The 15113-nt window shown below is 45.0% G+C and overlaps 1 protein-coding gene across 1 annotated transcript; it reads left to right on the forward strand.

Moving 5' to 3' along the window:
* The first annotated feature begins 200 nt into the window (after nt 1–200).
* LOC115155598 (tumor necrosis factor-inducible gene 6 protein) lies at nt 201–15074 on the forward strand. The gene is made up of 6 exons (XM_029702366.1): nt 201–577; nt 7944–8081; nt 9804–9965; nt 14122–14350; nt 14581–14621; nt 14800–15074. The coding sequence occupies exons 1-6, from the start codon at nt 478–480 to the stop codon at nt 14925–14927; spliced, it is 798 nt and encodes a 265-aa protein (XP_029558226.1). The 5' UTR covers nt 201–477; the 3' UTR covers nt 14928–15074.
* The last annotated feature ends 39 nt before the right edge of the window (nt 15075–15113 follow it).

A 15113-nucleotide genomic window follows, 5' to 3' on the forward strand; every position in this document is an offset into this window, starting at 1 on the left:
GTTTACTTTAGTTTATTTAGGAAATATTTTCTTAATTCTATTTCTTGAACTGCATTGTTGGTTAAGGGCTAATAAGTAAGCATTTCATGGTAAGGTCTACACCTGTTGTATTCAATGCATGTGACAAATATAATTTGAATTGATTTGAGATATGCCCAAAGAGTGACATATCTGGTGAGTATGCAGGCAATGGAATAACGGACATTTTCAGCTTCCAGGAGGTGATGTTGCAACACAGCTGGGTTAAAATTTGAGAGGTGCACTCGAGTCAATTTGGCTTCTGCATGCCTCCAGAGGTTCCGCAATTGCGTCACACCATCCACACGGCACCTCTGACCACATTTCGGATCAAGCATAAATTGTCTCAAACATTTTAAAATGCCAGTTGTCAGATGAGCAGCGAGCACAGCGCCAACGGTAGCAGCTGGCCAGAGGACATCAAATTCAGCGCACAGCTCTGATCTGTACAAGAGGAGGATGCGAGTCTTCGCTGTCATCTGGGCCATTGGGTTCTTCTTGAAAGAAGCGCAAACCTGGGGCTTCAGAAATGGAGTATTTCATAACTCCATATGGCTGGGTAAGTCACGCTTTCTTTGTTACTTTGGGAGCCTTAAATCATTCGGCTGCTTTTCAACAAGTATTCATTTCGGAAGTAACTTTTATGCATGCCAACAATTGCAAACATTGGCATTCTGTAGGACGTTCTCCTGAAAGTTTTCTGTGTTTGTATTTTACAAGATGGTTGTGGAATGTTCAGTTGTAATATTTAGCACCACTATGCCACATTGGATCTTTCAAAAAGGTGGGTCGCTTGGACGAAGACCTATTAGAGGCGCCGGTTTCCCTTTGATGTGTCCAAAACTGATTTTTTTTCAATCCTAATTTAGGCTAATTATCGTTCCCATATGTCAGAAAAGTATTACTTTATGTTCACTTTTCTAACAGCGCTTTATCTTCAACATACTCTCACAATCTTGCACAACATAGGCTATTGATAAGGTTGTAAACATTTAGCATTTTCCCTGATAACACTTTGCCTACATAATCTTTACAGTTATGTAACATTATTAAATGGCACATAGCACTATGATGTGTGTTCAGGTAAGGAAGGGGTAGAGTTGGAGACTGACATATTTATGACTGAACATTTTGTCTGAGGGACAAGAAACACACATGAACAAAAGCTGTGCAAACTTCAGAACATTATTTCAGTGTTCAGTTTAGGGCATAGCATTGCAGTGGTGGAAAACGTACCAAAATGTCATACTTGAGTAAAAGTAAATATACCTATGTAGAAAATGACTCAAGTAAAAGTAAACCAGAAAAATACTACTTGAGTAAAAGTCTAAAAGTATTTGGTTTTAAATATACTTAAGTTTCAAAAATCAATCTAATTGCAAAAATATACTTAAGTATCAAAAGTAAAAGTATGAATCATTTCAAATTACTTATAATAAGAAAATCAGATGGCACAATGTTATTTTTTAAATAATTTCTTTATTTATAGTTAGACAGGGGCACACTACAACACTCAGACATAATTTACAGATAGCTAGAGGCACACTACAACACAGAGACATCATTTACAGATAGCTAGTGGCACACTACAACACTGAGACATCATTTACAGATAGCTAGTGGCACACTACAACACTGAGACATCATTTACAGATAGCTAGAGGCACACTCCAACACTGAGACATCATTTACAGATAGCTAGAGGCCCACTACAACACTCAGACATCATTTACAGATAGCTAGAGGCCCACTACAACACTGAGACATCATTTACAGATAGCTAGAGGCACACTACAACACTGAGACATCATTTACAGATAGCTAGAGGCACACTACAACACTGAGACATCATTTACAGATAGCTAGAGGCACACTACAACACTGAGACATCATTTACAGATAGCTAGAGGCACACTCCAACACTGAGACATCATTTACAGATAGCTAGAGGCACACTACAACACTGAGACATCATTTACAGATAGCTAGAGGCACACTACAACACTGAGACATCATTTACAGATAGCTAGAGGCACACTACAACACTGAGACATCATTTACAGATAGCTAGAGGCCCACTACAACACTGAGACATCATTTACAGATAGCTAGAGGCACACTACAACACTGAGACATCATTTACAGATAGCTAGAGGCACACTACAACACTGAGACATCATTTACAGATAGCTAGAGGCACACTACAACACTGAGACATCATTTACAGATAGCTAGAGGCACACTACAACACTGAGACATCATTTACAAACAAAGCATTTGTGTTTAGTGAGTCCTCCAGATCAGTGGCAGTGGGGATGACCAGGGATGTTCTCTTGATAAGTGAGTGAATTGGACCACTTTCTTGTCCTGCTAAGCATTGCAAATGTAACGAGTACTTTTGGGTGTCAGGGAAAGTGTATGGAGTAAAAAGTACATTATTTTCTTTAGGAATGTAAGTGAAGTAAAAGTAGTCAAAAATATAAATAGTAAAGTACAGATACCTAAAAAAACTACTTAAGTAGTACTTTAAAGTATTTTTACTGAAGTACTTTACACCACTGTAGCAATGAAAGAACAAGGACAGAGTGTTATATCAGTTTGAAGACTGCACATTTGTTGTGTAACACAGAGACTGCTATAACATCTCCCCTTGAAACCCTCAGTTTATAGACCAATGTGTTTATTTTCTAATAATGTTATAGTGCCCCAACCCATTTTAATGGAATATGTCGTAAAGGCTTCTTCAGAGAAGTGTTAATGAGCTCGACTTGCCCACCAGACCTACACCCATCTGGAACACACAAACTTAACTGCATGTTTACAGTAATATGTCATGTGACCCAAACCTCCTATATCATTTGGTTCTGCTAATAGTGAGATACACCACACTCTGGGCTCATAATGAGAACAAGGCACCACCTCACAAGGCACCTTGGAGTGACAGTTTGACTAGTAGGTGAAAACATTAGTTCGTAGCTAATTTGGAGTGCACTCCAAGTCCTACAAGGTCATGCATGCGTGATATCAAAACAGCCTCAAAGGAGGACTCCCCATAGGGAATGGCCACTTCCAACAGGGAGATTACAAACACTAAGCTTCTGTCCTAAGGGTTTCTATCCAGCCACAACATGTTAGAGTTGAAAGAGTTTGGCCTATCCACCGGGTGTGTTTCATGTTTCTTTTCTTCCGCTTTGGACTTCTTAGTCTGAAGCCACTTTGCTTGCGTTAGCTCCCTGAGAAAGATGCCTTCAATCTTGTAAAACAGAATCTTTTCTGCTTGTTTCCTGTTGCCTGGATACGTATTGTTGTCGCAGTGGGAGACTACACAGGCAGTGGTAGCATATGTGTCTCACTGTAGTGCTTTGATGGTGATGGCAGCGTTGACTGACAAGAAAAACACCTTCTTCGCCCATTTCGAGGAAAACACAGTGCTGCCGACTCAGGCCACCGCCGCTCACGAGGACTGTGAGCTCTCGTTCTCAGTGGCCATTTTAGCGTGTTAACCCTCACATGGCTGCCGGCCCAGACGGCAGACCAGTTGGCTGGAGTGTTTACAGGAGTGGAGGCTCCTCAGAGGAGGGGAGGACCATCCTCCTCTGTGAATTTCATACAAATAAAAATAGTGAAACATTAACATGAAGTTATCCTTTTTAGATATACTAAATGTATTCACATGTAGTCAAATAATTGATTAAAACACAATGAAGATCTACAGTAGCCTCAATAGCACTCTGTAGGGTAGCACCATGGTGAAGCTGGAGGACAGCTAGTTTCTGTCCTCCTCTAGGTACATTGATTTCAATACAAAACCTAGGAGGTTCATGGTTCTCACCCCTTCCATAGACTTACACAGTAATTATGACAACTTCTGTAGAACGTCTTCCAACCGATCAGAGCTCTTGCATCATGAACTGACATGTTGTCCAATCAAAGGATCAGAGAATGAATCTAGTACTGAAAGCATAAGCTACAGCTAGTTAGCAATGCCATGCATAAAATGTGGTGAGTAGTTGACGAGAGAGAGAGAGAGAGAGAGAGAACAATAGTTGAACAGCTTTGAACAAATTAATTCTTTCAAAATTAAGGAGAAGCAAGAGAGGGAGAGATATCAATAATTTACTGTATTGTTTTTTTCACTTTCACTTAGCTAGTGATTGCAGCTAGCTAGTTTGGCCTACTCAAACAACCAGCTCAAACAGACAGAGATACTATGTTATCTAGCTCGCTATGACTGTCCAACACTGGAACTCTTCCAAGTCAAGATAAGCTTTTGTTTCATTAATCTATTGACACCGGGACCCGCCGGTGTAACTGCCAAACTGCTTGCTGACCTTACACTGTACTGCATGATTTTAGTGGGTTTACTATCAAATCAAATCAAATTTTATTGGTCACATACACATATTTAGCAGATATTATTGGGGGTGTAGCATTAGTTCTAGTATCTATGTTGACTATGACATTAGCTAGTTAATATGGCGACAACAATGTAGGCTGTGTGTAGCGGTTAGTGGTTATGATATGAAGGTTCTGTTGAAAAACGTTTCTTAAACGCAATGAAACAGGGATATACATACCTGAATTTGTCCAATAGAAACTCTCGTTTGCAACTGTTAGACTAATGCTTACACCCTAGATCAGCTAGATGCAGGCAAGAGTGTGCGACATTGTAAACTTTCATTCATAGGCTAGGTTGTAGCAACCTCATGATGAGTATAGGGAACATTTTAGTATCATGTAGTAGCCTAAATCTATCAATGTTACGTTGAGCTGGCTGAATGGAATATGAAGGACAGTCATCCAATAAAATTACTACCTCCCCGTAGTACTCACTTCTGTCATCATGAAGTGCTTTGAGAGGCTAGTGATACACCTTACCCGACACCCATATTGCCCCTACAGATCGCCATTGCACTGCACACTTCCCTATCGTGTCTGGACAAGAGGAATACCTATGTAAAGATGCTGTTCATCAACTACAGCTCAGTCTTTAACTCCATAGTGCCCTCCAAGCTCATCGCTAAGCTTGGGGTCCTGGGTCTGAACCCTGCCCTGTGCAACTGGGTCCTGGACTTCCTGACGGGCCAACCCAGGTGGTGAAGTTAGGCAATAACACCTCCGCTACGCTGATCCTCAACACGGGGCCCCTCAAGGGTGGGTGCTCAGCCCCCTGCTGTACTCCCTGTTCACCCATGACTGTGTAGTCACACACATCTCCAACTCAATCATCAAGTTTGCAGATGATACAACAATAGTAGGCCTGATTACTAACAACAACGAGGCAGCCTACAGGGAGGAGGTAAGGATTCTGGCGGAGCGGTGCCAGGATAATAACCTCTCCCTTAACGTCAACAAAACGAAGGAGCTGATTGTGGACTTCAGAAGACAGCAGAGAGAGCACACTCCCATCCACATTGACGGGGAGTGGAGAGGGTGAAAATCTTCAAGTTTCTCGGCGTGCACATCACTGACAACAAGAAATGTCCCACCCACACAGACAGTGTGGTGAAGAAGGCGCAGGAGGCTGAAGAAATTCCACTTGTTCCCTAAGACCCTCACAAACTTCTACAAATGCGCTATTGAGAGCATCCTGTCAGGCTGTATCACCACCTGGTATGGCAATTGCACCATCTGCAACCGCAGGGCTCTCCAGAGGGTGGTGCAGTCAGCCCAATGCATCAACAGGGGCACACCGCTTGCCCTCCAGGACATCTACAGCACCCAGTGTTACAGGAAGGCCAAGAATATCATCAAGGACCTCAGCCACCCAAGCCACAGACTGTTCACCCCGCGACCATCTACAAGGCAGAGACAGTACAGGTGCATCAAAGCTGGGACCGAGAGACTGGAAAAACAGCTTCTATCTCCAGGCCATCAGACTGTTAAGTAGTCACCACTAGCCATCGTCGGCCAGTACCCTGCCCTGAACCTAGTCACTGTGACTAGCCATCTACCACCTGGTACTCTACCCTGCACCTAGAGACTACAGCTCTATGTACATAGTCGTTGAACATTGGTCACTTTAATAATATTTACATGCTGTTTTACCCACTTCATATGTATATACTGTATTCTAGTCGAGGCTCATTCTATATACACTGCTCAAAAAAATAAAGGGAACACTAAAATAACACATCCTAGATCTGAATGAAATAATGTTATTAAATACTTTTTTCTTTACATAGTTGAATGTGCTGACAACAAAATCACACAAAAATAATCAATGGAAATCTAATTTATCAACCCATGGAGGTCTGGATTTGGAGTCACACTCAAAATTAAAGTGGAAAACCACACTACAGGCTGATCCAACTTTGATGTAATGTCCTTAAAACAAGTCAAAATGAGGCTCAGTAGTGTGTGTGGCCTCCACGTGCCTGTATGACCTCCCTACAACGCCTGGGCATGCTCCTGATGAGGTGGCGGATGGTCTCCTGAGGCATCTCCTCCCAGACCTGGACTAAAGCATCCGCCAACTCCTGGACAGTCTGTGGTGCAACGTGGTGTTGGTGGATGGAGCGAGACATGATGTCCCAGATGTGCTCAATTGGATTCAGGTCTGGGGAACGGGCGGGCCAGTCCATAGCATCAATGCCTTCCTCTTGCAGGAACTGCTGACACACTCCAGCCACATGAGGTCTAGCATTGTCTTGCATTAGGAGGAACCCAGGGTCAACCACACCAGCATATGGTCTCACAAGGGGTCTGAGGATCTCATCTCGGTACCTAATGGCAGTCAGGCTACCTCTGGCGAGCACATAGAGGGCTGTGCGGCCCCCCCAAAGAAATGCCACCCCACACCATGACTGACCCACCGCCAAACCGGTCATGCTGGAGGATGTTGCAGGCAGCAGAACGTTCTCCACGGCGTCTCCAGACTCTGTCACGTCTGTCACATGTGCTCAGTGTGAACCTGCTTTCATCTGTGAAGAGCACAGGGCGCCAGTGGCGAATTTGCCAATCTTGGTGTTCTCTGGCAAATGCCAAACGTCCTGCACGGTGTTGGGCTGTAAGCACAACCCCCACCTGTGGACGTCGGGCCCTCATACCACCCTCATGGAGTCTGTTTCTGACCGTTTGAGCAGACACATGCACATTTGTGGCCTGCCGGAGGTCATTTTGCAGGGCTCTGGCAGTGCTCCTCCTGCTTCTCCTTGCACAAAGGCGGAGGTAGCGGTCCTGCTGCTGGGTTGTTGCCCTCCTACGGCCTCCTCCACATCTCCTGATGTACTGGCTTGTCTCCTGGTAGCGCTACACTACACTGACAGACACAGCAAACCTTCTTGCCACAGCTCGCATTGATGTGCCATCCTGGATGAGCTGCACTACCTGAGCTACTTGTGTGGGTTGTAGACTCCGTCTCATGCTACCACTAGAGTGAAAGCACCGGCAGCATTCAAAGTGACCAAAACATCAGCCAGGAAGCATAGGAACTGAGAAGTGGTCTGTGGTCTCCACCTGCAGAACCACTCCTTTATTGGGTGTCTTGCTAATTGCCTATAATTTCCACCTGTTGTCTATTCCATTTGCACAACAGCATGTGACATTTATTGTCAATCAGTGTTGCTTCCTAAGTGGACAGTTTGATTTCACAGAAGTGTGATTGACTTGGAGTTACATTGTGTTGTTTAAGTGTTCCCTTTATTTTTTTGAGCAGTATATTATTACTGCTGTACACACATTTTATATTCATATACTGTCTTAACATATACAGTATATTTAAATTCCAGACTCTGACATTGCTCATTCTGATATTTCTTAGTTCCTTAATTGTTTTATTTTTATTTGTGCTTGTTTTGTATTGTTAGGTATTACTGCACTCTTGGAGCAAACATAAGCATGTCGATGCACCTGCGATAACATCTGCAAACTATGTGTCCACAACCAATAAAATTTGATTTGAGTTGTTGTTTTTTCCTGGACAGAGCAAGCCGCCGGAGTCTACCACAGGGAATCGCGTAAAGGGAGATACCAGCTGACTTATAAGGAAGCCAAGGCCGTGTGCAAATACGAAGGAGGGACACTGGCCACTTACGATCAACTGGAGGCGGCTCGTCAGATAGGTTTGCAATGCAATAACTCCCCTATCCCCCATCCCCTCCAAACTGGAGGTGGTGGTGCTCTTTCTCTCTCTGTCTCTCTCTCTGTCTCTCTCTCTGTCTCTCTCTGTCTCTCTCTGTCTCTCTCTGTGTCTCTCTCTGTCTCTCTCTGTCTCTCTCTGTCTGTCTCTCTCTCTGTCTCTCTCTGTCTCTTTCTCTCTCTGTCTGTCTCTCTGTCTCTCTCTCGCTGTCTGTCTGTCTGTCTCTCTCTCTCTCTCTCTCTTTCTCTCTCTCTTTCTCTGTCTGTCTGTCTCTCTCTCTCTCTCTCTTTCTGTCTCTCTTTCTCTCTCTCTCTCTCTCTCTCTGTCTCTCTCTCTGTCTCTCTCTCTCTGTCTCTCTGTCTGTCTCTCTATCTCTCTCTCTCTGTCTCTCTTTCTCTCTCTCTCTGTCTCTCTCTCTGTCTCTCTCTCTCTCTCTCTCTCTCTGTCTCTCTTTCTCTGTCTCTCTTTCTCTGTCTCTCTCTCTCTGTCTCTCTCTCTCTGTCTTTCTCTCTGTCTCTCTCTCTGTCTGTTTCTCTCTTTGTCTCTCTCTCTTTCTCTCTCTGAATTTACCAGAAAAAGAGTCTGGAGGAACATAACTCACAAGCAGCACAATGTTGCCAATTAGATTCTATCAATGTCAATGACTTTCAACATAAGCACGGGTAGTTCATGAGTGGCCCCTGAGCCCTGAGTTTACAAAATGCCATTACGACTGTTGATTAACGATGCCTCACAGTTTGTCTAAGAACACATGTAACCAGTTTATATAGCCAAACATGTGGTCACTAGTATCACTGGTCAAACAATGGCAGGAAGAGGTGTGTTTATCTTGCCTTTCTCCCATGAAATCAATCAAAGACATCTTGCAACTACAGCTCCTTCAGCCCGTTGCTCTGTGGGACTGCAGCCGGTCCCAATTCGCTCCCTATCCCTTCCCCTTGGGCCCTTTGATGTTTGCAGATCTGAAGGGTAAATAAGCAGTGTAAGGGCATGGCCCTTCCACCATATTCCCTGCACTTTATAGCTCTACAAACTACGAAGGGTTAGGACCAAGGGGTGGGGAGGGAATTGGTCCGGCTGTGATCAGAGGCCTCTCAAGTATTGTAAGAACGATAATACTTGCCTAGCTGGGTAACGATGCTGTTCCCATGGATGGCAGACAGATTGAAGCCCGATCAGGCCCTGGAACTCAGGATCTGGCATTTGGAAACCACTACTCGTCTGTGTGTGGTTAGAGCTGAGCTGCCCTATGGCCAATCAGCCTAGGAGCCCTGAGTGTATCTCTCTCGCCTTTCCTGACTGACTGTGGTCCGCTGATTGTGACTGGAGGCTTTTAAGAAACATTGGAGTTCATTATGCTTTACCTCCACCGTCCACCAACCATCCCCATCCGCATCCCCCACATCAATGGTCTGCTTGTAATTGCAGATGCAAAGTCACTGGAAAACACATTTTTGACAGGGACAATAGCATTTCCAAAGACTTGGTTTTGTTTTAAGGATATGACCAAGCCGAATGGCTGGTGATAATATTCCCTTGAGATGTTCTGTTAGATTGTTTATCTGTGGCACTAAGACGGGGATGGATGCTAGCGCTATAAACCAAGCTCTCTTATGGTTTTATCAGTGACACTCTTTCTTAGCCTGGAAACAACGTGAAACTTTCAGATTGGATACCAGGCTAACTTTTTGCCCTTCTGTCTTAGGTTTACATGTGTGTGCGGCTGGATGGTATGACAAAGGACGTGTGGGCTACCCTATCGTCAAAGCCGGTGCCAACTGTGGTTTTGGCAGGGTTGGCGTCATCAACTATGGGTACAGGTTGAACAAGAGTGAGAGATGGGACGTCTACTGCTACAACCCCAACTGTGAGTAGTAAAAACATGACAAATGGGAGGTTTAGGCAATCCCTGTGTGTTGGTTTAATGGACCATGATGGTCCACCATATGAGCTAAGTGTGTGGTGTGGTTTCTAATGGGCGAGGCTAGGGCACACACGGTCAGAGTTGGAAAGTTGCTTCTGGTCCATGACATGTCGCCTTATCTACCAGGAGAGCTATTGACTGTACGTGGGCAGGGGGTTGTGGTCCCTGAATCTGGGTGAGGACTCCTCCAAAGGGCCATTGACAGGGTCCAGGGGGGTTGTGGTTGTCGCGGTTTCTGGATAAGGACTCACCCCATCATGAGTAGGGCGGGATACTGGCGATAGTCTGGCCTATGAGCGATAGGGTTCCCGGGTGGTTTTATTAACGCTCTGAGAATGGAAATTATAGGTACATACAGTGCCTTCAGAAAGTATTCACATTTTCAGGAGTAAAAATTTGCTTAACAAGTCATATAATAAGTTGCATGGACTCACTCTGTGTTCAATAATAGTGTTTAACATGATTTTTGAATGACTACTTCATCTCTGTACCCCACACATGCAACTATCGGTAAGGTCCCTCAGTCAAGCAGTGAATTTCAAACACAGATTCAACCAGAAAGACCGGGGAGGTTTTCAAATGTCTCGCAAAGAAAGGCACCTATTGATGGGTAAAAAAAAAAGTGGACATTGAATATTCCTTTGAGCATGGTGAAGTTATTAATTACACTTTGGATGGTGTATCAATACACCCAGTCACAACGAAGATACAGGCATCCTTCCTAACTCAGTTGCTGAAGGCCAATGGTGACTTTAAAACAGTTACTGAGTTTAATGGCTGTGAGTTTCGTCTAAGGCACTGCATCTCAGTGCTAGAGGCGTCACTATAGACATTCTGGTTCGAATCCAGGCTGTATCACAACCGGCCATGACTGGGAGCACAATCAGCCCCGCGTTGTCCAGGTTTTGCCTGTGTAGGCCATCATTGTAAATAAGAATTTGTTCTTAACTGACTTGCCTAGTTAAATAAAAATAAAAAAATAGGAGAAAACTGAGGATGGATCAACAACATTGTAGTTACTCCACAATACTAACCTAAATGACAACCTGTACAGAATACAAATATTCAAGACATGCATTCTAAAGTAAAACTGTAACAAATGTGGCAAAGAAATTCACTTTATGTCCTGAATACAAAGCATTATGTTTGAGGCAAATCCAACACAACACATCACTGAGTACCACTCTTCATATTTACAAGCATGGTGGTTGCTGCATCATGTAATGGGTATGCTTGTCTTTGGTAAGGACTAGGGAGTTTTTGGGGGGATAAAAATAAATAGAATAGAGCTAAGCAAAGAGGGTTCCTAGAGGAAACTTTTAGATTTGTGTATTGTTGTGAATTGTTAGATACAACTGCACTGTTGGTGTAATGGCCGTCGAAGGGAGTAGACCAAGGCGCAGCGTGGGTAGTGCTCATCATGAATTTATTTGATCTGAACACTGAAACAAAGAAACAGAAACCGACAGCCAAACAGTTCTGTCGGGTAATAATTACTAATCAGAAATAAACCACCCCACAAAACACAATGAGAAAACTCCTACATACATATGGTCTCTAATCAGAGGCAATGAGATTCAGCTGCCTCCAATTAGAGTCCAACCCCAAACAATTCCAACATAGAAACAGAAAAACTAGATATTTAAACATAGAAATAGAATAACAGATCAACCCAAAAACCCCAAAACAAACACCCCCTGCCACGCCCTGACCAAACTATCATAACAAAATGACCCCCCCCCCCCACCGAAATGCACCTCAAACAAAAAAAAACACAAAACAACCCCAAACCTGAAGGGAGGGAGGCCACCGTCAACGACGGTTCTTGTGCTACACCCCCCCCTTCCCAATCCTCCCCCCTACGGAGGTGGCTCAGGAGAGGGACGCAGACCCCGCTCCACCACTGGCTCACCCCACTTTGGTGGTGCCTCTAGAGTGGGGTCCCTCGCCGCCGACCCCGGATTGGGGACCCTCGCCGGGAGCTCCGGACCGGCGGGCAACTCTGGCAGCGCCGGACAGGCGGGTCTTTCAGTAGGCCTGGCTCTGGGCGCAGGCACAGGACTCACCAGGCTGGGGAGACATGTAGGAGGCTTGGCTCTGGGCGCAGGCACAGGACTCACCAGGCTGGGGAGACATGCAGGAGGCCTGGCTCTGGGCGCAGGCACAGGACTCACCAGGCTGGGGAGACATGCAGGAGGCCTGGCTCTGGGCGCAGGCACAGGACTCACCAGGCTGGGGAGACATGCAGGAGGCCTGGCTCTGGGAGCAGGCACAGGATAGACCGGGTCTTGAAGACACACTGGAGGTCTGGAGCGCACGGCCTGCACAACCCGTCCTGGCTGAGTTGTTACTGTAGCCCGGCACAGGCGGAGTGCTGGCACAGGGCGAACTGGGCTGTGCTGAGGACTGATGGCTGCCGTGCGTAGAGCAGGCGCAGGGTAGCCTGGGCCTAGGAGACTCACTGGTGGCCAGATGTGCTGAGCAGGCATACTCCTTCCTGGCTGGATGCCCACTCTAGCACGGCACTTGCGGGGGGCTGGTATCGACCGCACCGGACTGTGCGTGCGGATGGGCGAGACCGTGCGCACTTCCGCATAGCACGGTGCTCTCCACGCCAAACGCTCCCCATAATAAGCACGAGGAGTTGGCTCAGGTCTATTGCCTGACTTACCCCAACTCCCCGTGTGCCCCCCCAAAAAAAGAATTCTGGGGCTGCCTCTCAGGCTCTCGCCGTTCCGCTTTGGCTGCCTCGATCTCCCACTGCGGACGGCGATACTCCCCAGGCGTTGTCCAGGGTCCTGCCCCATCCAGGATCATCTCCCAAGTCCAGGAGTCCATAACCCGCTGTTCCTCCATACCATTACATTTACATTTAAGTCATTTAGCAGACGCTCTTATCCAGAGCGACTTACAGTGGTGAATACATACATTTCATACAATTTCATACATATCATACATTTTTTTTTTCTGTGCTGGCCCCCCGTGGGAATTGAACCCACGACCCTGGTGTTGCAAACACCATGCTCTACCAACTGAGGTACAGGGAAGGCTGTTATGGGAATAGGGAATAGGGTGTCATTTGAGAAACCGGCACAAATGTTCTCCCTAATTGCCTGTGACGTTGAGGATGTATGGTTCACATTTGATAAATTACGGTTGAATTGCATTAAAACAACTCTTAATTACGTACATTTTCCCTCTACAAATCCTGGGGATCTAGGGGAGCTTTTGATTTAATTTTCACCCAACTGCACATGTGGAAGGAATTGTGTTCATTCAGAAGACAAAGGAGTCTCTTTTCTAACTTAAAAAAAAATGTTTTATTATATTTGACCCCCCTTTTTCTCCCCAACTTTGTGAAATCTAATTGCGATCCAATTACGATCTTGTCTCATTGCTGCAACCCCCAACGGGCTTGGGAGAGGTGAAGGTCGAGTCATGCGTCCTATGAAACATGACCCTTTAAACCGCGCTCCTTAACCCGGAAGCCAGCTGCACCAATGTGTCGGAGGAAAGACTGTTCAACTGACGACTGAATTCAGCCTGTAGGAGCCCAGCCCACCACAAGCAGTTGCTAGAGTGCGATGAGCCAAGTAAAGCCCCCCCCGGCCAAACCCTCCGCTAACCCGGACGACACTGGGCAAAATAATACGCCGTCCTACGGGACTCTCGGTCACGCACAGTTATGACACAGCCTGGGATGGAACTGAGTCTGTAGTGACGCCTCAAGCACTGCAATGCAGTGCCTTAGAATGCTGCGCCACTCAGGAGGCCCCTAACTTTATTTCTAACTTCATTCAGTGGTCACATCAGAGAAAACAACACAAGCAAAACATAATTCCCATATTTTAATTTATCATAATGCATTTACATATGATGACAGCAAATGTAATACACTGAAATATCATTACTCTAGAGTCTAAAGCAACAGCTAGTGTGCAGAATATTCGCTTTACTTTTATCTATGGACATTACCCATTACAAAGTCTTATTTAATCCGCTCAAGTATTCATCTATCTCATCTAATATATAAAGTTAGCTTTTATCTCTTCAGTATATTTCCTCATCCTATCTCCGCCTTCTGTCTCCTGGTCCACAGCAAAGGAGTGTGGAGGTACTCTGACAGATCAGCAAAGGATCATCCAGTCACCCGGTTACCCAGAGGAGTACCAGGATGAGCAGATCTGCTACTGGCACATCCGCGTGCGCTACGGACAGAGGATACGCCTGCACTTCCTGGAATTTGATGTGGAGGAGGACACGGCGTGTCTAGCAGACTTTTTAGAGATCTATGACAGTTATGACGACATCTCTGGCTTCGCCGGGAGGTGAGGATCTAGGTTTTGATTGAATGTGCCTTTACATTTAGTTTTAGTTTGTTGAGTTCACGTTGTAATGGTTTATCTGGGTTGTTAGTCTTATCTAAGATGATAGAAAGTTGCATTGTACTAAATGTATTGATACTTACATACTCTTTTCCCACAACATACTGTCATAACATAGGCTACTGTCTGACGATGTTGATCTACTATCAAGTAAATACATGTATTATTTCCAGGTACTGTGGAGATTATTTACCAGATGACCTCATAAGCACAGGTATGCACAAACACATTCCTGTTTTATTACCATATTAAATGCTATTATTATAGATCAAAAAGCTACAGTAAATGTCTGGCATTGATAACCCTTTTTTAATCATCAATTGTTTATTGATTTCCAGATATGTGTTTTTATTGATAACCCTGTCACCTTTCCCCATTTCTCTCTCCCACAGGGAATGTGATGACACTAAAGTTCCTGTCCGATGCCTCTGTAGTCGCAGGAGGCTTCCAGATGGAGTACATTGCTGTGAACGCTTCTCTCCTCCACTTCCAGAATGACACCAGCTGTTGCTTCACCTGACCAATGATTATTTATTTTTTCAGTCTGATATGAGTTTCCATAAGCCACATCACTTGAACTATGCAGTATAACAAAAATAATTATTGACAAATTTGAATGACAAAAATAAACAATACAATATACTGCGCTAGGCAGTAGGCAATGCGAGCCCCAGGAGTGACGCGGTGCCTGGTGTTATTGGTTGAG

The sequence above is a fragment of the Salmo trutta genome, chromosome 20 (assembly GCF_901001165.1).
Source record: "Salmo trutta chromosome 20, fSalTru1.1, whole genome shotgun sequence".
NCBI classification, from domain to species: domain Eukaryota; kingdom Metazoa; phylum Chordata; class Actinopteri; order Salmoniformes; family Salmonidae; genus Salmo; species Salmo trutta.